This window comes from Acromyrmex echinatior, chromosome 16 (genome assembly GCF_024713525.1).
Source record: "Acromyrmex echinatior isolate Ae372 chromosome 16, ASM2471352v2, whole genome shotgun sequence".
Taxonomy (NCBI): Eukaryota; Metazoa; Arthropoda; class Insecta; order Hymenoptera; family Formicidae; genus Acromyrmex; species Acromyrmex echinatior.
The window spans coordinates 5,692,319-5,718,890 of record NC_141867.1 but is presented as its reverse complement, the minus strand read 5'-3'; the positions used below and the strand labels follow the sequence as shown (position 1 = coordinate 5,718,890).

General features: G+C 34.7%; 2 protein-coding genes across 8 annotated transcripts; one reads left to right on the top strand and one right to left on the bottom strand.

Annotated features, from left to right (window-relative positions):
• The first annotated feature begins 1,541 nt into the window (after nt 1-1,541).
• Nucleotides 1,542-23,430, top strand: tau (microtubule-associated protein tau). Of its 7 annotated transcripts, none has more exons than XM_087414784.1 (10): nt 1,542-1,746; nt 9,368-9,501; nt 11,291-13,223; nt 13,627-13,664; nt 13,768-13,882; nt 14,156-14,364; nt 14,976-15,161; nt 16,176-16,217; nt 16,867-17,028; nt 21,824-23,430. In XM_087414784.1, exons 2-10 carry the CDS (start codon nt 9,439-9,441, stop codon nt 22,400-22,402), a joined length of 3,327 nt encoding a protein of 1,108 aa, XP_087270910.1. In that variant the 5' UTR covers nt 1,542-1,746; nt 9,368-9,438; the 3' UTR covers nt 22,403-23,430. The 7 variants fall into 7 exon arrangements, with proteins under 7 accessions (XP_087270910.1, XP_087270909.1, XP_087270913.1 ...); XM_087414783.1 differs by having other exon boundaries at nt 9,298-9,501; XM_087414788.1 differs by lacking the exon at nt 21,824-23,430 and adding an exon at nt 21,210-21,285 and having other exon boundaries at nt 1,547-1,746; nt 9,298-9,501.
• Nucleotides 23,265-26,569, bottom strand: LOC105145907 (cyclin-dependent kinase 2). The gene is made up of 5 exons (XM_087414793.1): nt 26,359-26,569; nt 24,269-24,464; nt 23,916-24,188; nt 23,625-23,828; nt 23,265-23,547 (listed from the first exon to the last, which is right to left on the bottom strand). Exons 1-5 carry the CDS (start codon nt 26,472-26,474, stop codon nt 23,437-23,439), a joined length of 900 nt encoding a protein of 299 aa, XP_087270919.1. The 5' UTR covers nt 26,475-26,569; the 3' UTR covers nt 23,265-23,436.
• Nucleotides 26,570-26,572: the final 3 nt, after the last annotated feature.

Below are 26,572 nucleotides of genomic sequence, written 5' to 3'. Positions count from 1 at the left end.
ATTTTGGGATTCTTACATAGAAAAAAATGGTTGGCCGAAGTGTCTAATTTATAACTAAATTTAATTAATTAAAATTTAACTATATAGATACAAATTTGAAAATAATTTTGTTGAACTATTAAAAGAATTGCTTAGCTCTAGCTGATTGCTAAAATTATTAAAATGTGTTAAAGCATTGCTTATCATGCTTAAGTTTTCTATTTTACAATATAAGTAATTGCGTTCAATAATTTTTTATTTCTGTTTAAAATAATGTATTATCTAATGAACACAAAGAAGCGATAGGAAATACGAGCGTTTATTTCACGATTTGTTCCCATACAGTTGTTACTCACTGCTAAATTAAGTGACGAATTCGTGGAAACGTTACTAACAATATCGTAAGTGCCAAGATCGTTGGTAAGAATAGGAAAGTGTACGGGTTCTCTCCCTAGCTTTTGAATGAACTCCTCCCATTCCAACGAATACGTACTAATACGGCCGTGCCCGGCGCATTAAGGTAATAACATTGGAATTGAAGTGACCGCGTGCAAGGGTGCGTCTCTGACTTTACTCACGCTCTACTCCAGCAAATGTTACATGTGAGAGATAAATAAAACAAAATCTGCTTTGCCATAAAAAAGAATAATGTAATTGAAACGGGTATTTAAATTGCATTTATGAACTTTCTAGAGATACCAAAAGATGACGAGCACTTTTCGCAATAATGAAAGATCCTCAAGAAATTGGACATCGTTTAAATAATTTCTGAATTGGTCCGCTATTTTTCAAGACTTGTTTAAGATAAAATGATAGATACATAAAATAGAATGAGATGCGTGGATTTCACTTTATCTTATACGGTCTCATTCTGAAAATATGGTGGATTAAACGTATATAAGATCCAATCTCTTGTTTGAGAATCTTTAACAAAAATGTGCGCAAAATTCACGAACAAGTATCTTGTCAAGTGAAAGCGTAAATTAATGGAATAATCAGGAATAAAAATAAACTATCTAATTATTCCTTTATAACTTTCGCCCTCTTATTAGTAATCATCGGAGCAACGTCTTGATTGTTGGAACGCGTCCCAATCGTTGGAACATTTGGCACGCTTGTTTTATCGAACACAAATCCGCAATGATTGAGACGATGTACAAACTACGGTGTAATGGCCCCGTAAGAAATAACATGCTCAAAAGCACGTATCTACATTCTTCCGTAAAATAGAAGAGATTCCTAGGTTGTCCAAGATTTACAATGCACAGTCGCATGTCTCTTACTCAAGACAGCCTAAATAAATAAAAGAAACTTAAATATAAATAGAATTTGCATACATGATATTCTCACGTATGTCATAAACTTGCCAAATTTTGTTACATTCTCCGGATGCAGATAAGTATATAGTAAGATATGTAGGACCATGCCGTTTTGAAACATTGCGTAAAAAGCTCAATTGCACGAAAGACGTGCGCGAGAACGTACATAATTTATCGGTAGATTGTCTCTCGCGGATCCGCCTTGTATGTATAGTAGACCAGAATCGTCTAGTGGTAGTGCGCAAGGTAAGGTTGAGTCCGGGCGTTGGAGCGCAGGAGCAGAGAAACGGCAGGACAAACGGACGGCAGCGGCCCAAACGTGCCGACCGAACGAGAGCTTCGTACGTTCTTTGCCGAAGAGGCTTCCGCAGGGTATCGCGCGAGCTTAGTGACTCACGAGCCGACGTAGGTCGAGGAGGCTCGACGAAAGTGAAACCGACGACGCCAGGTAAGCTGACTTTTCCAACGGGACCAGGTCGCGACGTCATCCAAATCGACAAGTCCAAAAATAATTCCTAGAGTCCTCCGAAACGAAGAGCCACGTCGTCGCAGAGCTCTTCCCCTTGTCTGCCCATATTCGGTAAATGCTACTTACGTGTTTGAACAATTGTCTTCATCCTCGGCGAGATACGAAATTAGTTATTACCAGTGCGTAATAAGCGAACTTCGTCGCTCCTTTTTTTTTTGATGAATTTTATACTAATTTGATCTGATCTAGTATCTGATCCGCGCACGGGAATAGCGTTCAGATCAAGACATGTCGTCGACCGGATAATTAAACGCGATAGTGTCATTCGAGAATTTGAAAGCCGGACGATACATTGAATAATATGCGTTACTTTCCGGTTCGTAAATGAGGCTAAATGACATAGATGACCTCTTGCCTGCGCCCGAAAATTAATTGAGCTCGTGGGTGTTTTAGACCCTAAGTAGCTATGCATTAAAGTGACGTAAGCTTATCGTGTACGAGAAATAGTCACTGGAATAACGCAAGCTGCTGTCACAGTCACTGTTCAATCATCGTGGTAATTATCAATGCAGTCGATCTTGCCATTGAAGAAATATCGCTTATGTAATTCGTAGACCTTGCTGCTCAATAAATTATTCCTAATTGACTGCTCTATACAACAATACAAATTAATAGTTTAATCACACATCGTAGTAGTAGATATTGTAGACATGTTTACGCACGTAGAATATTTACGCATTAAGCAACTACACGCGTACTGTACTACTATTGTTAATTAAAGTAAAAAAAAGCTCTTTTCTTTCTATACTTCACTCTCACTAAGGGCTCACAAAAACTGTAATTTAAAATCAGATTACACAAATTTCCATAAAAATTTTAATACAAATAATCGATAAATCGTTTTCTTCTTATACTTGTCGTTTATAATTATTAGTATTTAGAAATGAATAAATTACTGTGGAAATTGTGAAAACTCCTTCAGTGGTGTAACGAAAGTTTCTAAAAAATAAGGAAAGAATAGAAGACGGGTGGGTGGTTTTCAATTATAAAAGCAATTGAAAATTTATTTACTTTTATTTATTTACATTTGTTTCTAACATATTTTTTGTTACAACAAAATCTAAGATACCTGAAACTCTTAAATTTTAAATAATAATAATTGCAATAATAATTAAAATCAGATTGGAAAAAGTAATGACGAATAAAGAATACAAATTGTAATGAACACATTAATTAGAATGAATAATACTAGGAAGTAATATATTCAAATTGAAATGTGTTAATTAAAATGCAAAATGATTATCTCAATAATACATGTCTAAAACACGTCATGAAGATGTTTTCATGACGTCCTTTGAATATACATATCATTGAGGCAATTTTTCTACGGTTTAATTAATATATTTTAAAATTAATATATTAGTCCTATTATTTTTTTCTAACTAATGTGTTTATTACAATTTATATTATTTATTTATTATTATTCTGATTTTAATACGTCGTAAAGACATTTTTTAGACATGTTATCTGGGCGAGAGTTTGTATGACTAATAAGATGGCACTTTATGTAAAGAGTGTAAAGCTTTTTTGTTCCTCCTCCAAATAAAAACTTGCTCGATAAAAGCGTCTTAAAGTAGGGAGGCACTGCTGGAGGGCTGTACCAGGTGTGTCTACGAGCGGAATTTATTTCGAAAGCTGATCGCATCATTGATTATCGACTAGTACCAGTCTCTCCGTTGGCACTTGAACTCTTTTCAATCCAGCACTTCTTTCGTGACTTAAACGGCACGCACGCATATCGTTATTATCGCCACTTCAAGATCGTTCCTCGTTTCTTGTTTTTTCAAGAAATAAATTCGATCGCATTTTCTCTCTTAATGATCGTTAAGTCAAAGAAATGAAAACGCGACGTTTCTGGCTTTCTAATAATTACTCAAATATGAAAGACAAATATGAAAGATCATAATCAAGCTGACTTTTATATTACTGCATTGGTTTTATTCCTCTTTTAATGCCGTCATTTTTGCCAGTTTATTATTTATAAATATCCGGGGAATAATATTTCAAGCGTGACATGTCGTACAGTAATTCTTACTGGAATTCATCAGCTTTAAAGTTTAATGTATGTTTTTCTATCAACCTATATCTCATTGGCAAACCGCTTGTATAAAGCAGGTAAATGGATCAACATCCAGGAAGTGTAGCTTATCGATAAACTAATGCACGTGACAATTGCACGTTGCGATCTGCCATAGGTGAATTCAAAATTGTTATGTGATAAATAAACATTATTATAAACTATGCTCTGGCGGAAAACCATTGTCGTTATTGCGAGTTATCCACCATTACCCTCAATATGTCTTTTTGCTTCGCTCGTAAATTCTAACAATCCGTGCAATGAATCTCAATTTTCGAATAAGCAAGGTATGGAGAGAGAGAGAGAGAGAGAGAGAGAGAGAGAGAGAGAAAGAATTTGTATGATTTTCAACGTTACTAAAATATATGCTTGTCTTAATCAAATCTAACAACATCAGTTGTATTATACAATGCACAAGTAAACGCACAAAAAGCTATAATTAATTGAGCCATCCTCGAGGGTATGATTCAGCATAAAGTAACTCGATATGAAACACGAACAAAACATGTAATTTATTACACAAAATGTGTCGCATTTTTGCAGCATCGAATTTTTATTTAAGCGTAATCCAAATTCTATATATTTTTCTATATATTTTCTTTTCTTCCTTTGACTTTCTTTTCTTTTTCATTGTTCTGGCAATACTACGAGTGCTATTTATAGAACATCGATAAATGTACTTTACGATGGCGATGCGATAACAAAGAATAATTTTTTCCATCGTTAGTAGCAATTAGTGCAATGAGTTCCGATCGCATCCAGCGATGACATCGAAAGTGAATTTAAAGAGGAATGACGCGAGCGAACTTTTACAAGCTTCTTTTTCTTCCTCTTTTTTGTCGCCACGAGGAAGCCTCGGTAGAAAATTGCATCGTATTACTTGCCATTCGATGACCTGAATGTAGGTCTTACAGAATTACGAGCATTGCGTGAGTTCGCTATCGATCGCGTGCAATCGACAAAAAATCAAAATTAGTGCATGCATGTCTCACGCGCGAAACGTCCTCTTTCACGAAGAAAAAAAGAGAATGGCACACCGCTGACAATAACAAAGTTGCTTCGTGTCTAACATTAATCGAACTAATCTCTTTCGTATCATACACAGAGATAAAATTAGTTTATTAATGAATCATAAGATAATAGATTTTAATTTTCTTAAAATCAATTAAAATTATATATTATTATATATTATTATATATTAAGATATATCACGAACATTATTATAAGTTATTATAAAGATATTATCGTAATTTTTCTCTTTACATATAAATTTACTTTTAGTATATTAAATTAATTAATATTTGTGATTTTTTATAATAATTTTTAATTATTTAGTAAAATGATTATAACATTATAGATCACATATCGAGATCGATGTGTCATCGATTAATTTAACGACTAATTGCGCAATTAGCAGCAACGCATGAAACTCAACCTTCCACCTTTGATCGAATTCTATTTTCCTTAACTTCGATACTAATAGGAAGGTTGTGCTACCCTGTATCCACGTATCGCATCTGCGATCGCTCCTTTAATTAAAAGCCGGTCGAAGTTGTGCTCCACATTGTAATCGAGGCTGATTTGGTCATTCGGGCTTCGACGGGTTTATCTTCTTCTCTTCATAGGGAGTCCACCGCCCTTGTTCAAACGTGTCAACTTAGTCATATTATATGACGCATCCGTGTGCACACGTGAACGACGGAGTCGAACACGCTCACCAGGTCGGATCAATAACTCCAGGAATGGGCATTTGTACCGGCTGGCAAAGCTGCTCTGTGCGGAGCAGCCTGTTTCTGGTCTTCCAGTCGGAAACGAAAGCGGAAGTGGCCTACGTGCTTGTAGGAATTCCGCCCAGACCTATTCTCGTGATCTTTTTCGCGAGAATCCATTTGCAAATTCCATTTGCTGAACAATCGCATCTTCTCCTAGAAATAGCTCGATTTTATCTAAGACAATTAAGCGGATTATCTTTGTAACACAATTTTAAACTTTAAAGATTTATATGCATTTTGCAACTTTGTTTACTTGTCGAGCAATTATAATATATTTTAAATAACTGAAATGTACATTAAAATTAAAAATATTAAAATTAATTAAAATAATTATTGGAACATTTTATTAACAGACTATTATACAGAGTATTCCAGAAATCGTGGTACGATCGAGAAAGAAATAATTAAATATAAACAAATAAATTAGGAACATAAAATAAAATTTTTTATGAGACCTTGTTTTCAGGAAAATTGATTTTAAATATTCACCAGGTACGTGAATCTCGATGAATCTTACTGTAGACTACAATCTTGATTCATGTTCGTGTTTATTGTATTAGATAATCGAGAGTACCTACACAGCAAAACAATTTATAAAATAATAAAATTCATATATGATAAATTTTATTACTTTATAAATTGTTGAAGATAATTGCTCGAAAACAATGAATTTATATATTAGGTGTTGGAATTAATTCGTAGCGTTTTACAAGTGATGGGAAGTACTTTCATTAATGTATTTTTTAATGCTCATGTGAAATAAATAACATTCTTTCATTAAAAACGCTACGAATTAATTCCAACACCTAATAAAAAAATTTTATTCTACGCTTCCAACTTATTTTTTCTTAAAGAATTCTTTTCTTGGGTGAATCACAATTTTCAAATATTCTGTATATTTTTCAGCAAGCATTTTTATAATTTTACGTATATTTGATAAAATGTATGTATTGTAGAAACGCTCAAGGGATTCTCTTTGATAATGCCTTTCGATTTGAATTTTTAGAATATGCAGTAATCACGATTGCCGGTCATAAAGCAAGATACACAGTCTGACAGAACGAATTGCTTTCTCTGGTGCAGTTATTTCTAACGATCCGATATATTTCTCCGGCCACGTGTTTGTCGTGATAGAGTTCGCGTGAAGTTCCCACCGTGTGTTATATAGATTTCTCCATCTTGGTAATTAGACAGAAAGAGAAATAAAAATATATATCCGACGGAAATATTTTTTACACAGAATATATTTTTTGGGAAGAAGGACAAAAAAGAGATCTTGTAGATAGAGACACAGATTAATGAAGAGTAATGCTGAAATACCTAAAAATGTTCACAAATGTAACTAAAATCGCACGCAATGCACGTAATGTGTAATAAACTATTTTTTACTTAAGTGTGATTTTACTCAGGCTATCATATTTATGCGTGCATAACGTTATTTTAAAGTTTATTTCGTGTCTCCGACCGAGTTAATTACTCACGGCCACGATGACGTGATAAACCGAAAGTAATTTGATCCACTTCTAAGTCACATACCGTAAATTGAAAGTGAAATTCATAGTTTCATAAAAGCTTTTATCTCGGCCAACAAATTATTCCAACCCACTCTAGAAAATTATTTTTAATGGAATTTATTTCTAGAATCTAACGACACTCTATGCCCTTTTAAATAGATATTTGTATTGATTTAAATAAATTTTCCTATTTGACAGAACATTATTCTAATTTTAAACTGATACGCAATCTTTATGATAAGTATCGCGAAATAATGTATGCCCGTAAGAATGACTGAAACATTTACTTCAAGAAAAAAGTCAACGTTGAATTCAAATATAAATTGCTGACGTTCTACAATGATGTCATAACACAATGATTAATGATGAATGGAACCAAGAGGAATTGCATAGAATCTAAAGATCGATAAACGCTTCCTATCTGACGATTGTAAGGCGTAATTGTTAGGCCCGCTTAAGAAACGTTGCTCCTTTAGTTATCGCTCCTGAATACGGATTTCTTGTCTCGTGGAGTAATTTTACAATGTTACCCACCAAGGTCAAGTCGACGTCGATCCACAGCAATACAATCTGTTTCGTAGCTCCTCCAGTTATGATCGTTCGCGTGTCTACCTCCGTTTATGTTCAACTCTCAACCACTTTTACCCTCTGCTCCTTAAGGTCTACGCTGATCGAAATCACGCTTATGATTGTACGCAGTTAGTCGTGATGTATCGCATATTTGTGATGTATCGTACGGGATATATGAGAGATTGTTGTAAGATTCATCGTCTGAAAATTGGTTATTTGTTTCTAATATCAAGAATAAACTAATGGGATTTTTTAAGCGGAACACATTTTTTTTCGGATGTCACGTTATAGCAAACAATGATATTTCAATATTATAATTTTGAATTTTTAAATAAAAAGTTCGATTTCGCATATTTTTCAAACTTCATCGAATATTTCACGAAAATTAAATTTGAACAATTTTTATAAAGATAAGAAGAAATCTTTTTTGTGATGAATAGAAACAAGTAAAATATTTTTCATTTTTATTCAAAATTATTTCAAAACTTTCTATTATTTAATCGTTAAATTGAAGTATCTAATTCATCACGCACATTATTGCACTGAGAAAAATTTCAGGTTGAAAATGAACAAACTGGAAGATTTTGGTCATATCAATCAGAATTTTTTTTATCTCAACTAGAATTATGATGGATTTAATCTGAAAATTATGATTTATTCTATTTTTAATTGATGCAATTTAATTAATACAACCAGATTTTTTCCAATGTGTCTATTCACCGATAAAGTACTCGCACTTATAAAACACCGTTGGTAATTGCCGTCGGTCTGATTGCTGTAATCTCGTCGTCAGCACGTAATATCTATGGCACGTAGAGAACAGGTTGTAATTTACAATTGAAAGCTGTCGTCATTGCACGCATTGTACGATTATATTGAAATAGACAAACATATAACTGTGTCGAATGTGTATATTATATTCAGCTATGAATTATTCATAGCATATTTAAATGTTGGAGACTTTTAAATATTCTAATTTCTGATATGATAAATATTGTGTTAAAACATCTCATTAAGAGAATTCTTCTAAAGTAATGGAATCATTAAAATCTAAGTAATATTGCAGAATAGAATAGATTGTGATAGAGTTTTTCTTTATTAACTTCTCTATTGGTGTTTTATACTAATTATTAATTTATTATTGCAACTAATATTCATTAAGTTTCTTATGTTAATACAAGATTAATCTTTTCTATAAATAATAAATAATTAAAATAATATTATACATTGTGTTTCTATAAAATATTATATTCTAAGGCAGTTTCTCTCTTAGATTATCTTAAATCTAATTTTTTATTTTTGTAATTGAAGATAAAATTGTTTTTTCTATATTTTTTCCTATGTTTAATGTAAAATTTAATATTGGAGCTACTTCCCGTTAGCTCGCTTTTGGTACAAAATGTATTTTCTTCTGGCACATCTCCGATATCTTCTCCGTTGCTTTTATCACGCGCGTACGTCGTAATGCAGTGTCTCTAGTAGTATGAGACAAAGGTAGTCCTCGTCTGACACGCTACGACATTCATTCACATTGTAGCGGCATTGATGTCGATCGCTTGGTTCATAAACCTTCACGAAGACTCGTTGGTCACATGTTTACGCAACAGATTTACGGGGAACCATATTGACCAAGGCGAAGTTGAGGTATACCCCATAAGAGTACGTGAAAGAAATCGATATGGATTCGCAGAAAACCGCGAACAGTGTGGTCGAACCTGCTTCGAGCCACGGAGAAACTATGGTAAGCAATATAGGACAAGATACATAAACTGAACGTACGACGATCATTAATAAAGAATCTATGATAGTGATTATATATTCATACATCTTTCATATGACATCTAATTTTAATAAATGAGCTCGATCTCGTTACGATTAAAAAATTGACTTCTTTGGGAGAAAAATGAGGATCTTGCTCATAAACATAACATCGCTGGTAGCATCCTTCGAACCGAATGCATCGCGAAAGTCAATTCGTTCGTGGTTTAATCCTATAATGAGCCAAAAACGGTGGCAGGCACGGTGAAAACGGCATGACGAGACGTCACCGACCCGCATTATCAAAAGATCGATAAACTCAGGGCCACTATTTCACGAATTTCGACTCGCGTTAGCGACTGTAGTTTCTCTCGCGGTTTTCACATTGTTATCGTAGTACATTTTAACGTCGTGCGGATTAGTCTGCAACACGAAATGTCGCGTTAGAAACTAACGAAATTGAATTGTGAAAATACTGATGATGATAGCAAATAATCGCTAAAATGTGGCCCTAAAACGCGTTATTCGAAATTGACAATGAGAAGGTCAATGATGGTTTTGTGTCGGAAGTTAGGGTTACAAGATAATACAGAAAATTGAATCAACGTTTGTAGACTCGCAATTTGAATCACGGTATAACGAAAAGATCGATGATTCTAAGGTCAAGGTTAATATTGTCGATCACAATTTGTGCCTCGTTGCGCTAATAACCTTCGGTTTCTTCATATGCCAATGTCACTCGAGATTATCTCGCATCGCGAACATTTTCGGTGCCAAACTGCGCGTTTTAGATCCTACTGCATGTTGAATTAAGGTATCATAATTCATTTAAATCTATCTAACAAAGAAGAGATAAAATCGACGTTTAAACGAAGGCAGAAAACTTGGAATTAATTGAATATATATTCATTCTTTTCCTGAATACTTTCAAGCATCGATTGTTGAGATCAGATTTTGACGTCAGAAACGCATGAATTTGTCTAATTTCTATATTTGTCAAAACGTGATTAAACTTAAAACAATGTGATTAAAAAGGCACCACGAGCGCAAGATGTTAATAGCAAAATATTTATATTTTAATAGATTACAAAAGATAAAAACAATACAATATTGTATTGTTTTTATTCTATTGTAATCTATTAAAATATTGTATTGTTTTTATTTTTTTGTAATCTATTAAAATATGAATATTTTGCTACTAACATCTTGCGCTCGTGGTGTATGCCTTTTTAATCACATTGTTTTATATTTGTGCTCACGATAATAAAAAACGTGTCTGTGCTAGTTTAAAGCAGATCTTAGATGTTCAATATTATTATACAATTATTTTGTTATTATTCCCTTTAAACAATAAAAAAAAACAAACAGTATGGTATAGTCTGCTGTAGATGATTATTTGTTATTGTATAATATTTGATATTATACAATAATATTGCTAATAAAAAATCTAGGTTGCTTAAACAATGCCCTTTAAACTGATGATGACTATATCTAGCATCAAATGATTTCAACAGCATCTTCAATTCCTGCAGTTTTCTTAAAATATATGAAGCACTGCAATGATAACAATATTCGAGTAAAAATTCGGGAAATTTTATAGAATATTCAGTATTTAATTTTTAATAAAAAAAAATAAATAGCTTATGATGTAACATACCACAGGGCTATCTCCAAGCTCGTTTATTCTCTGGCAAATTGATTTATCCTAGAAACTCACTGACGAATATAATATTTCCGCACAGATATACGCGACAAATGCTATTCTTCTACAGGTGAAGCCAAACGCTCCTTTATCACAGCAAGGATTTCAGGCGCGACCGCAAGGTGCCCCTCCGTCTCCCAGAAATTCAATAAATAATGGTCCTATAGGCGCACCTCGACCTGGACCACCATTACGGCGATTGGACAGCCGTTCTTCTTTAGGTCCACCACCAGCCTCGGGTCAATTCGTGCAGCTTAGGCCTTACGGTCCACCAAGACCACCGGGAGGTTCTTTCTCTCCAAGATCACCGCAGTCCGGCCAGCTGCCTCCGCAGAATCCGCTACTACCTCCGAATCAACGTTTCGTGTATTCTCCGGGGATCCGAGGTCCCTCACCACAAGGAGTAGGAGGTCATAGGCCATCCTTCGTCGTTAACCAACAGGCGTATCAAGCGCAGCAACAACAGCAACAACGAGGTGGTAACGATCCACGATTTCAACGACCGGACGTCGCACCTTCACAAAACGAACCACGACGACCTAGCCAAGAATCTATTTTTCCACGACAGTTATTGAGAAATGACTCGTCAGTAAGCCTGCAACGACAGCATCTTTTATCAAACGAGGAAATCAAGCAACCGACACGACCACGTATTGTCATCGAAAAGATGGCAGACATCAATGAGACAACTGCTGATAAACTGGAGGGCCTGCAAGGAAAGAAGTCCGATGTTCGTGAAAATGGCGAAAACGACGATGACGATGACGTCGTAATGGATAATAACAAGTCGCCGCGACGCAATGGCGATGGAACTTCTGAAGAATTGATGAATGGATCCAAATCACCTTCAACCCCAAGAAAACTCGATGATGTTAGTAGACCCGCGAGCCGTCCGGAGACGGCTACTATCGAAAATAAGGTAGAACAAATGGATGACAAGCAAGACATATCAAGACCGATTTCTGCTAATATCGATAATACGGCGACGCTTATTTCTCAAAGCAGACCATCTTCCACAGTAAATAATGATAAAGAAGAAAAAAAGGAGGAACAACTCGCTGATAGATCGCCGTCGAAAGAGATTGACGTTGCATCCGAAGAAATAAAAAAGCCCAGCAGTCCATATAATAACGACGCACAGAATATCGAACAGAGCCTGAAGACTCCTCCGAAAACTTCGGACAATTCGCGATCTGTTACTCCATCCTATTTGGATACACCTCAGAAGGCGGAACAAAACAAAAGTCCGGATAAATCGCGTTCCAGCACTCCAGCCCGACTAGAGCCATCTGGAAACGCGGAACAGGAATCAAAGACTCCAGTCAAGACTCCTGATAAGTCGCGTTCGAGCACTCCAGCCGGCTTGGAATCATCCGGAAACGCGGAACTGGAATCGACACTGGAATCGAAGACGCCAGATAAATCGCGTGCGAGTACCCCGGCTTCGCAGTTGGCGCCGTCTCCGAATGCGGAGAGAGAGCTGGAAACCGCGGCAAGAACGTCCAACAAATCACGTTCAAGCACACCACAAGCTGGAGTAGACTCGATCAACATCGAAGCAGACAAACCCTCCGAGAATCCGCATCGCGACAAATCCGCCGAAGACACTCTGCGGGTGAAAGAGTCTAGTAGACCAGCGTCATCGTTGAGTTTGACTAGCGAGAAAGGCAACAAATCACCAAAGTCTCTGAGATCACCCACACCAGGGAATCGAGACAAACTGTCGGGCTCGGTGTCACCCGAAGATATAAAAGGCTACGATAACGGACAGCTGAGAACGCTGTCTTCCAGTCGTAGCCCTCGATTACCGAAATCACCTGTCAATAGCGGGAAACAGACGGAGGACGAGAAAAAAAAAACGTTCTTCGTCGAAGATTCAGTTACCGATGAAAAAGCGAACAAAACGTCAGCAGCGATGTCAAAGCCCACCACTCTAACAGTTAAAACTCCAACATCGGAGAAAGATGACGAGAAAATGGAGAAGAAAACTGCGGAGAAAAAAGGTCCTTGCGCGTTCACGCGCAAATTGAATAAAAAAAAAAGATTATAATTTGTTTGCTTTGCAAATGCCAATTTGTTTATATTCTTTTGCTTCATAAAGATTCAGAGCAGCTATTTTTGTCCATCCTCTCTCCGGAAATTCGATACATTATAAAATAATTATAAAATTGATTTCACAAATAAGGAAGTTCTATTTCTATCTACAGTATGTATTTAAAATTAGCTGTCTTGTTAAAATGGAAAATATTTAAAAATTTATTTAAACCAAATTGATAACTTTATAAACTACTCCGATTCTATATTCGAGACTCTTGAGACTTTGCTTCGGTGCGACACGATTTCGACGTATGCATATTTTTAACTGATCATTACGTTGTAGTAATATATTGTTCTTTTCCCTCACAGCGGTCCAAAACGGTAGAGGGAGAGAATCTGTTAGCGGGGTAAATATCTTAAATTATATTTATATCTGTCTTTTCCTTCTATTTTTATATGTCGTAGTATCAAAAATATCTCTTTCCGATATATTAAAATTGTTTCAAATAGGCACAGAGTACGAATGGAGATGACAAAAGATCGAACGCTGGGTCGCCTACGAAATCCGCTAAATCATTACCGAAAACTCCTGACACACCTACGTCGACCGCTCAAGATAAAAAAAGTAAGTATGGTTTTATATAAATTTAAAAATAGGTTACTCTATACTTTGCATAAACAAAAGTCTGACATACATTATCAACGCTGAGGCACTTGGTGACTATCCTAATATCTAAAAGTTAGTGTTCGTTTCATATAAATATAATTGCATCTCTTTTACATTGCTGAGAAATTGGACTGAATGCCATAGAAAAAATTAGAGTAAGGACAATGTTTAAAAAGTCATATTACATTAATGTAACGTGTGTCCAAACGATCTTGTTTTTTAATCCTGCAGAGATGCCGATGAATAAAGTTCAAGTTGGCGCTGCGCCCTCCCCGAACTTGAAGACTGTACGATCAAAGATCGGTTCTCTAGACAACGCGAGTTACAAACCAGGAGGCGGTAAAGTGAAAATTGAGAACAGGAAGCTGGACTTCAGCAAAGCCCAACCGAAGATCGCCGCGAAGAACGAGAAGTATGCGCCCAGTGGAGGAGATAAAAAGGTTGATCTCTTTTGGTTTCATATTAAATTAAGTATTTAATTACTGATAAACAAAATAATTTCCATGTTTCTATCAACATTTAGTTTAATTTTAATCTTGGTTTAACTAACTCTTCATTTTTTTTCTCTCTAGTTCTGAGAATTAGAAAAAGATAAAGAATAAATTGAACCAAGATTAATCTACTTGATAGAACTGAGCATTAGAGAATATTTCTATTTTTCTCTCCGATGTTCGTCAGATATCAAAAATAGTATCAAAAATTGAGCTGGTGATTTATTCCAACTTTGAATTTCAAAGCTTTGGCATTAAAATTTTCCAAACATTAAAATTATACAATTATTAATTTAATACGGTTAATTATATATATATATAAATTAATTTAATATACAAATATATTTACAAATATATGTCTACGAATATATTTTTATTTTTATTTTTATTTTTTCTATTGACACAAATATATTTTTCGAAGGCACTTTAAACTTCGACAGTTCAAAGGTAACTTCGAAGATTCGAATTCTTTCGAAGCTTCGAGGTTGTCAAAAGTAACAGTCCTAATCGAAAGTAAGATTGAGAAGCGAACACGCATCACAGATGCCATAAAATTACAGATCTCTCAAGTGAAACTTCAATGGAATGCCAAGTCTAAAGTAGGCTCTTTGGAGAATGCAACTTACAAACCGGGAGGTGGTGACAAGAAAATCGAAACTGTAAAACTCGACTTCAAGGACAAAGCAAAGCCAAAAGTTGGATCCAAAGAAAATGCGAAGCATGTTCCTGGTGGCGGCACTGTCAAGGTGAGATTCATTGGAGTAGATTGTAGACATCAGTTGTAGTTTAAAATCGGTTTTATTATAAACCAGTTATATAAATTTTTTAGCATATTAATTAATTTTTTACTGTTTTAATATAATCTTGCAAACATTGAGATTCTCAGTTAATCGAAATCCTTAGTTCAAATATTAAGTATCATTCTTTTTAATTCTAATGATGTTTTAATTAATATTAGCACGTTCATGTTATTCTCTGCATCAAGCGATTAATCCCTAAAAGAAATTTTAATAATCTATTGCATGCATTTATATGTATGCGTTTACATTCACATTTGTATTTATTAGTACTTACTTTTGGCATAATCCTGAAGAACGAAGAAGCAATAATACTATATATTTATTGCTACACAAAGTCATTACATAAATTCTCATCCTACACAATGATTCACAGATGGCTGATTCGGTGACAGAAGCTTAATTGGCATAGAATGCATACAAATGCAATGCTCGCTTCGTTCATTTTATGTCATAAAAATATCCGAGATAATTACTTAGTAATGCGCTAGTCCAAATTTCATTGCATGCGGAATGCTGGCGTAGATAGTAAAATATATTACGTATATTACATACATATATATTTTATATATATATATATATATATATATATATATATATATATGCATACATACAATCCCGAACGAAGTTACTTATAGTTTTGAAAGAAGAATGATGATCCATCAAGAGGGAACAGCTATGTATTTTAACGACTTTAAGCAGAATTAATAATTCCAAATTGTATATGACTTTGTGGCTTTCAAAGCGATAATTGGAATTATTAATTTTACTTTATAATAATCCGAAATTTTTAGCAAAAAAGAATATTTGTTGATCCGTCAAGAGTATCGTTAATTCTGTTAAAACCCAAATAAAAAAACATTATCATTGGAAGCCGCAAAATCCAATTGTGCAGCTAATTCGTACACGCATGTATTGTCTATTGTCATTATTAACAAGCCATTGTTATTTCTTGATGTTCAGTCCACAACTTCGCCAAAGACATCGCAGGAAATGAAGAATGACGTGAGTATATCATACAGCTAATCAAATAGCGTGCAAATTAGGTATATCATGTGTCGCTTTTTCTCTATCTTTCTCACTCTGCTCTTTATGGCCTTTGTCATCTGATCATGACATCATGATTAAAATTGATTTCTTATACTTCGTCAAAATCGTGGAAGTAAAAATAAGTAGAACTAGGCCCTACAAACGAACGTGCGACTGCACGCATATATCTCGTACATCGATATTCCCACGCTGAAAATCACTATTTATAATCAGCATGATAGATCAGCTAATTTACCTCCACGATTTACGAGATACCAAAATGTGCTTATCATCACTTTGCAATAAAGTGGTAAAGTTCTATCTATATCGCCGGATATAGACGTGAGTAAGTAAAATGTACATTGGATAGAAGATTTAAGCATGTATTTATGCATGTTTCTAAATTTATTTAGACTCTAGGTCAATCGTCACTTCTGTTATCGTGCTTTTAAATCTAATTTCATTGATGAATATTATAATAAATATAATCTATTATCATTTATTTGTGAGAAAAACAGGAAAACTTTCTATTTCTAGCTTTTTATTTTCACTCTCCTCTAGCCGCTTATTAAATAGGATTTTATTATCAAGTGAATAATACGGTTCTCGTCATTCATTTTCTTAGATCCCGACGCAAAAATTAGACATCAAGGCTGAAAGCAAGATCGGTTCGTTGGACAACGTAAAGCACAAGCCTGGTGGTGGGGACAAAAAAATTTTCAACGACAGAGATTATCTTCGGCAGACGAGTTCCAACGTTGAGAGTTTGAATGGCAGCGGGTCTCAGGTATATTTCTTCTGTAAAATAAAAAAGTCTTGAGAATATAATTTCATCATGGAACTTTGTTACTTCATTACTTCTCTCTTGAGAACTTTTACGCGGATTTCTCTGATTTTTTGCAAAGAAACATGTCGTAACGATGAAAAGTTCCAGTCAGACAACATTTCTTCTCGAGATTTTTCGCATTTAATCTGCACCTATGTGCTTAAACACGCGTTGCATGCGTATTCACAATGGCATACACAGCACATTTAAATACTAGCTCGCATTGATAGATAAATAATTGCGAAAAATATACATATAATAATAGAAAAACGTTTGAAATATCATATTGGAAATATCATCTTAGAAATTATTTAAAACAGTCTTCGATAAGACTGGTCTCCGAGATAAAGAATTTATTTGTTAAATGTTTCATAATATTTCTGATCGCAAAACTTTGTTCTTTATTGAACTTCTCTATTTCTGCTGGTTGTTACCTTCGCAAAAATACATTTATCGTGATTACGCAATTGCGGTCTCCATGTCACAGATATTAAGGGTCATTAATTCTGCACTCTAAATTAACCTTTACGGGACGGAAAAATTACAATGGTGGCACTGAAAGAGTGTTGTATTTTGAAGCAGAAATACAATAAAATAATAAATTATAACAAATTTTACTCTTACTTAAGGAAAATGTAAAATTTAAAAAATAGACTCCTACTCTCTAAAAGTTAAACTTAATGCAATTGTTTTTGTTTCTTTCTAAATCTCATTCGCAAAAGATGGAAAACTGAAGAAATAATTAATAAAGTAGATGTTGAAGAAGCACATTCTAAATCGATAAATGCAATACTATTATGTGCAATTAATCAGGATAAGCCGCATGAAACGAGATAGGAAAATTTGTTTCATGGAAAAATCTTTTGAAACTATCTAAATTATTAGAATAACGTCTAATGGCAATATTGGTGAATGCTAGTCTGTCGCACAGCCTGAAAGAGTTAACGCGCATTAAAAGACATTAAAAGACATTTATTTATTTTACTCATACCCATTTCTACCAATGTAGATTAACTTTAATCTGGGTTCAACTTACTTTTATCTTCTTCTTATTTTTAGAATTAAAAAAAGATGAAGAATTAGTTGAACCGAGATTAATTAACCTGCCATTGATAGAAACGGGCATCAGTCGATTTATTCAGTTCGCAAGGATGCTGCAGGCTTAATCCTGATATCGTGTCTTGTGCCCGCAGAGCCCCGTGCCCTCCGGCGCGATCACCGGCAAGAACGGCCTGCCAGCCTCGGACGAGAACCTGAACCAGGAATGCTAGGTCACGAAAAATCGGCCGATAGACCCGCTTTAATTATATCATTTGCATGTGATTAATCACGTTTATCCATCTACCCCCTTTGGAGGACGAACGAGCGCTGTCCTTGCGCGATCGAGAAAAACTTTGAGATGTACGGTGCACGGAACTTCTCGAAAAAATGAGCACCACGATCGATATCTCGTCTACGCAAACGACAAAATTTGCGCGACGGACGAATTAAATTATTACGTCAACAAGGCAATTATCGCGTTGATTTGTTATCGAATATAACGCGAGGTTCCCGAGTACTTTCATCTCACGTTCACAGATTTTAATTATCTTCAAAAGAAAGATAAAGCGAATACGTCATTGTGCGTTGCGTGAAAACACTCTTTATCTAAATATTTACGTAAGTGCGCAAATCATAAAGTAAACATATAAAAAAAACAAGAGAACTGAGAAAAATATTTCACTTTTTTGTAATACAGACGAAGAACAAATTTGAGGAACAATCTCTATGTGCATGGGGGTTCTTGTCTTTTTAAGTCTTAAGCGATAGCTTTTTTTATCAAGGATTTCTGTCACGGTACGTCTTAGCGATTTCTAAATCATTATGTCGACGCATTTCTCATGCGCCCTCGCTACGTGAATATTAATATTTGCGAACTTTTTCGATTTTTGATACGCATTTATGTCATAATCAACATATATCACGAATTGCAGTTTAGTTGTCTCATACGAATTTAATGTTTTTCAATATCGTAATAGAGCGTAATCGCTTAAGAAGTTAACAATACCCGTGAAGATGACAAAGTTATCGACAAAGAATAGGGCAAATATAATTATAAATGTCTTTAAAGCTAAATACCCCCAAATTTTATTTTGCAGATGACAAGAATGTGTAATTTTTTAAATTTAATTTATAATATTGCCAATGATGTTCAATTTCGCAAGTAAATTCTATCCTTATTACTTAATTTATCACTAGTGTCATATTCGCTTTCGTATCTGTAGTAGATTCTAATGAAAGTACAAAGATCACACATACCCGTCGTTGTAATGCGCGCAGGAAAAACCATCGCGTCCTCTTAGGGGGAATAGATGTTAGACAAACGCGCGTACATTAATTTCCACATGAGGAAGTCTTAACAGCCGACAATCCCTCGATATCGTGCGTACGTTGCATTTCATCGGAATTACGGGGTACATATGCCATCCCGAATAGTTAAATCGCGAACGACGATGTGTAGTTACTGTTCACGTGAGCAATCTTTGACACGTAGTCGATCTAACGATTTCTGAGGAGATGGAAGACTATAGCAATCTTGATCGACGTGTAGATGAATCGAAAGGAAGCCACAAGCGTTGCGTCGGCTTTCAGTTCATCATGGATAACTTAGCTTTTTGCGCCATAAGTATGTACGCGCCATAACATAAGTATGTATTGTAGTCACGACTACGATATAAAAAAAATCACGTTGCTATGTTTCATTGAGTGCATTCCGTTTCACGCATAATACGCATAATATATCATTTTATCCTTATTGTTTATCGAATATTAAAAACCCTAAATAGCCACACAAGGATAAAATAACTCCAAATTCTTTGGAGTGGAATCTTACTCCATAAAGAGTGAAAATTGAGCTACTTTTAATAAAAATCTTGATAAAGAGATCTTGACTCAACTTTCAATCTTTGAGAATGATTTTACTCTTCAGAATAAGATGCACTCTAAGAGTTTTAGAGAGAATACATCATGCGTGAAACGGAACACTTTGTCAGAGCTTTATACGCGGAGTTATCCAAGATATGCTCGGTGCAACGAGGTCGCGAGGGAGGAGAAGAAAGTGCCAGAAGAGCCGTGTAACATGCAAGTGAATCGCGATGTGTTCGCGTGAGACACCCGTCAGGTACATTTGGGTTGATTAGAGAGATTGCGCTTAGATGACAGGACATACGAGATATTTGTGTAAACCTTACTGTAGATACGTAATCAACACATTGCATCCCACGAGTATATATAATATATATATAAAATATCGCTGATGCGAAAAAAAAGAGCCATCGGGAGATGATCAGTGTTAAGGGTGAGTGTTTGTCAACGGAAAGGAGAGATCGATGATGGAGAATTATTGCGGCCACGCCAAAAATAAAAATCTCTCACTTACGTCACTACACTACCTTAGGTACCTCGTGCAATTTACACATCGCTAAAAGGAGAGAAAAAAAAGAAAAGAAGAGGGGGAGATATGTAATACATTATTTACACTGTATTGCTTCCACATTATTAAGAGATAATTTGATTCAATTAATGTGCTGCGATGTTTCACGAAGAATGATAATTAACGTTTAGATCTTCGTAATTGTCATAAGTTACCACGATCGCAATAGTATAACAACGCGTTCGCGCGTCTTGGATTAGGATCGCTCTGGAGAGACATTATAATAATATTTTTGTTTTTAAATTTATTCCGTTCTTTGTCTCTCAACACCCGAACACATCCTCCCCCCAATTTTCTTGCTGAGAAAAAAGCGGCTGCATCTCCTTTTATCTTCATAAGAATCTATCTTTATTTATCTTTATAGAAAATACACATGTAGAACATAACTATTAGTCTTATTATACAAACACTAAAAACAAAACGTGCAGCAAAAAATATGTGTAACAATTGTCACGCGATAGGTAACATCCAGGAGTAAGATTCTTTGATTATATTCTTTTTAGGATCCATTAAAATTCGTCTAATATAATCTACTTAAATTTCTAATTTATTAACGTTATAAAAGCAATTCTTTAAAAAATAAAAAATTAAAAGTAATGAAAATTTGTACTATTTGTAAATATAAAAAATATTTGCTTTCGAATAATTATTGAAATTTCTATTTTTTCAGAATTAGGCGTTATATTTAATTATCTTCTATTGAAGAAACGAAATAAACGAATAAATGTAAATAGATTTTTTCGAAATTGATTCTGTTAAAATTAATTTCCTTTTGTATCATTTGAAATATAGAATGATGAGACTTAAATATATCATTTCAAGCACTAGAAACTCGACTTTGCAGGCCTGTCAGTTAAAAATGAACTATTTCGTGCGCGCAAGATTTACAATACGAAGATTTATTATCGACCCTGAAACTGATTCCTGCAGTTTAGCACGAACGGTACCGGTAAACACGAATAGCTCCTCAGTCCTTCCTTATCGATACCTTATCTACTTAGAAGTATTTAGAAAATTGCCATTTACTTAAAAGGATAATACGCACAGCGTGTACTTCACCCTCACGTACAATTCACTCAAGATCCGCAAAGCATCGCTACCATTCACCGCCTGCCAATCAAGGTCAGTTTGCACATATATTATGTAACAAAGGGGTGCATCGAGTTATTAGCTCGCTAAGTGATTAATTACGACATTACTAGATGCACCCAAATCTATGACTCATCTTATTCCATCGTTGAGCACATTTATACATATATAAATGACTGTTGCGATTCTTCCCAGATTCGAACTTCCGTGCAGGATGAGTCAAATTCAAAGATCGGGAACAACGAGATATCCCAGCCTCAACCGCCGCCCTCGACGCCGATCAAAACGCATGGCATTGTGTCACCCTCGTCTGTCGTGACACCCCAAGCCGTTAGAAGCGGATTGGCTAGATCTCCGGAAGCCACGACGCCCAGAGGGCAACTCATGCAGGAAACGGGGGGTCCAACCCTCGCAAACGGACGTGCATCTAAAATACCTTCGCCAGACGTAACGAATAGCAAAGGCATGCCGAAGAGTCAATCACCAGGAAGGTCACCAACTTCTCCGCGTCCACCTAGCAGCTTACGCGTTAGATCCGCCAGCGATAAGTCTTCGCCTGAGACACCTAGAAAAACGTCACCCGGTACACCTAATAGAGTATCCCCCCGCACACCGAGGAAAACTCCATCCCCCAAGGAGCTGCGTCTTCCGAAGCTCACGTCTTCGCCAATATCGCAAGAAGCAAATCCAGCGATTGCCGAAACTCATCAGAAAATCACTTTACCAAAATTGATCGAGCATCCATCGTCGCAATCCGCCCGAATGGCATACTAGATCGAGCTATCGAATCAAAAATATGATGGGCTTTCTAGCACTTTAGTACAGAATATCACAGACTCCTCGCATTTGCGACTGATTTCAAACTGAGCTTTTCTCGATAAACAAATTTGATTAATTAAAACTTAATTCATAATCTCATATAAATAAAAACTATTAAATTAATTTTTAAGCATTGTGTATGAAAGGAACCACGAGATCTGGAGCATTCTGTTCATTTTATAAAAATAAGAATGCAAATTTAATTAATAACTTAGAAAAAATAACGATAGAAAAGTCAACAAACTACACTTGTTAAAGCAGTTATCTTTTTATTAACTATAATTCTAAGTAAAGATAAACTTTTTTATTTTAGGACTAATTTCAATCGAATTGGATCGTAAATAAAATAATAATTCGAGAAATGGAACGAGGACTTGTATCCGCAAGTCCTATTTTTCCAATTAATTCACGTTTCCAATTCTGTAATTTCCGTATGTGGAAGATTAATGGATATGGGAAACGTATTCAAATATAAATTATTTAACGATATTATTTTTATGTTATAAATGATTATATTTACTTTATTATTCTTAGATCACAAAAGAAACTGACTGAAATTCTATTATTTTTCAGTATATATTTGGACCTTATAAGTCACATATTTTTTAAAAGACATTTTCAATAACTTGATTATAAATTAATAATTTATCTTTTAAAACCACAATTTGGGAAACTATACCTAAATAAAAAGCTATATGCAATATATAATTATTGAGAAATATAATTAAACTCCATCCGTCATTGTGCAATGAATGGGAAATGAATGGGATAAAAAGGATATGAAAGACAAATGATATCGACAAATCAAAAATTAATATACGTGAGATTTATAGTAAAAATATATTTAAATTATATCATAGTTTTAGATCGATAGTATCGAACACACATTCGCAGTATAAAGTTATCTCCATCCAAAATTATTTTGCATTTAAGTTTCATGTAAAAACCTATAAAAATACAGTAAATTCAATGGGTCATATAAATCTACATTAGTATTTTTTTGGCAGTGGAGGTGGAATTACTTTAACCCCAGCGAAATAAGGATGAGTCAATCCTCTTTTTGCCGTTATCCTCTGATTAGGATCGTACGTCAGCATTTTCTAAAAACATAAAAAAAAATATAAGTATATACAAAAATGTGCACTTTTTTGCAAGGTAGATCCTGGTTTTTCCTTACTGAAAGTAAGTCTTTGGCATCGTCATCAAAAGTCGGTAAAATGTCGTCTATGTTAGACGCCTCCCATCTTGGGAATCTAGATGTGTAGTCTGGAAGCTGTGACACCCCCGGCCAGATCGTTTCGTCTGGCGTACCGAGCATGCGAAATATTCTAAATAACTGATCTATTTCAGAGTCTCCGGGAAATAGAGCTCTCCTGGTTGCCTATAAAGATCGTATTATTTTGCAGACACCGCGGTTTCACTCCAATATTCAATAGATTCAGATAACTCTCGCGCAATCTTCACATACCATTTCTGCAAATATACAACCGAGACTCCATATGTCTAACGCACAGGTGTACAATTTAGTTCCTAGGAGAACCTCTGGTGCGCGATACCAAAGCGTGACAACCTCGTGAGTATAAGTGCGAACGGGCACACCGATCATTCTGGCCAATCCGAAGTCGGCCAGTTTAATATGACCCTCTCGATCTATCAATAGATTCTGCGGTTTTAAGTCTCTGTGCAATATACAACGGAGATGGCAGAAGGAAATTGCCTTCAGCAATTGGCAGAGGTAGCTCTGTAACACAAACCGCCCCGTTTTTAAAAGACCTATGCATGAATACAGGCGCGATGAAATACGGTTGAGATCCGCATTACCTTGACGAGAGCTGGTTCTAAGCCCCCTTTAACGGAGTCTAACAGCTTTTTCAAATCCTGCTGTAGAAATTCAAATACGAGGTACAGATGATTATCGCCGTCTACGACATCGAATAACTGTATGATGTTTGGATGAGCGAGGTCTTTTAATAACGATATCTCCCTAATAGCAGTAGATGGAACGCCTTCTCTTTCCCTGATTTAAAGCAGCACTATTTAATTAGTCAGCAAAATTGAGTAACTGTATTTGACGAATATGTTAAAGAAACATTATATATTCATAGGAAAGTTTCTCTCTTTTTTTTTAACAAAACTTTCCGCTTAAAAAGTTTACTTACAAATATATCTTACGAACATATACAACATAATATATATTATATATTATTGTAAAACATCAAATAGCATTCATGGAAAGAACGGTTTTACTAAAGTATATAAAAATTTAATTACAGATTCTCTTAATCTTCTTAATAATTATGTGATGATAAAAATAATTTCTAGAATATCAAAATTATTTGCAGCATTGTTTATGTTTGAGTTTTCTAAATAATTACTTTGATAGTCCAATAAAATTATTTTTAGATCTGTATCTATATTTAAATTTTAAGATAATTTAACAAAATCGTTCTTTTCGTGTTGGTGAGAGAAAGAGACAAATATAATAATATAATATAATATAAAAGAGCAATTCCATTAATTTCTGTATACCCAAAGACAAATGTTACCTTCAATGAAAATGTTATAATTACAGAAGATATATGTATATATAATATACATACACAAAGTTTTTTATCCCAAAAATAATCCTAACTGAACATATCTTAAATTAATAATTACAGTGTATTAAAAAAAATACCAAATTAAAAACCAGGCGAGCATGGCATAATGGGACAAGCTGAATAATGTGGTGCTACGAAAATTAGTGTAACGTGGCCCCCGCAGATTCAGCTGACCCCAATATGCAGATTGTTAGCAGTGTGTTAGCAGTGTGCACAAGCAAAAGCCCAGCTGATATTGCAGTTCTGCAAATTGATCATTTTTAACATACATAGATAATAGCCGAATTAAAATTTCAAATTAATTTTGTAAAGTCGTGATTAAATCGACAGTGCGCATCTTAATTAAACATTCGTATTAGATGCTATTAAATTTATAAGGGTACACCATTAAAAAACTAATATCACGCTATTAAATTATTCTTATAATTTCACCTTCAAGTAAAATAGAATTAATAATATGACCCATTTGTCATATTATTAGTTTGTCACGAAAACATATATAATAAACGTTATTTACAAATTTTTAAAGGAAATTGGTAAATATAATTTCTTATAAAAATAATTCAAATATTCTTGTGCTTACAAATTTCAATTAGTGTTTTTATACATAATATACATGTGAAGAATATAATTTTTAATAAAAAGTATTATATTAAGCATCGAAAAAGAGTAGATATTAATAATATATAGCTATGGAAATTATGTTCCAAGCTAGATTAATAAAAGCTTAATAATAATAAGTTATATAAATCTACATATAAATAATAAAAAATTCTTTAAAAAATATATTTTTTCCATTAAAAAGCACAATTGGTTAAATTAAAAGAGTTAGTATAATATTAATATATTTATTGTGTGATTATATAAATATATAAGAGAAAAAGGAAGGAGAAAGTACTTTTGCATCGTTCATGTTATCATAATATATGTATAATAATAAAAAAGGAGTAGCACAAAGAGTTTTTTGAAAAACAATTAACCGAACAATTTCCTATTTATATTACTTACTTTCATACAGATTCTGCCAAGTTTTTAACAAAATCAACTGTAATATTCAGATTTCGAAACAGACTTCGAAAGACAAAATCCTGATACAAAATCTGACTGCATTCTCTCGAAATCGTTCTCATCAGGATTTAGAATCCAAATTCACCTTGTCCCGTTTACAGAGAGTAATATTCTGGAGTGAAAGAGAGAGAGAGAGAGAGAGAGAGAGAGAGAGAGAGAAAGAGAAAGAGAGAGAGAGGGGAAGAGAAAGAGACAGAAGCGATTTGTTTATATTTCCCAGTAAATTTACGGGGTCGAACGTACGTCTCTAAACGGATTTTCTTGAGTGCCACCAGCTTTCCAGTCAGTTTGTCCCGAGCTTTGTAGACCACCCCATACGTTCCTTCCCCTATCTTCTCGATTTTCACGAAGTTGTCCATAACCTCAACGTTGCCGCGCTCGTCGTCACCGCCACCGTGTGCCCGGGGACGCCGCTCCTCGGCCAGGGTCGCCGTCGCCGCGCCTTCCCTGACCTTTT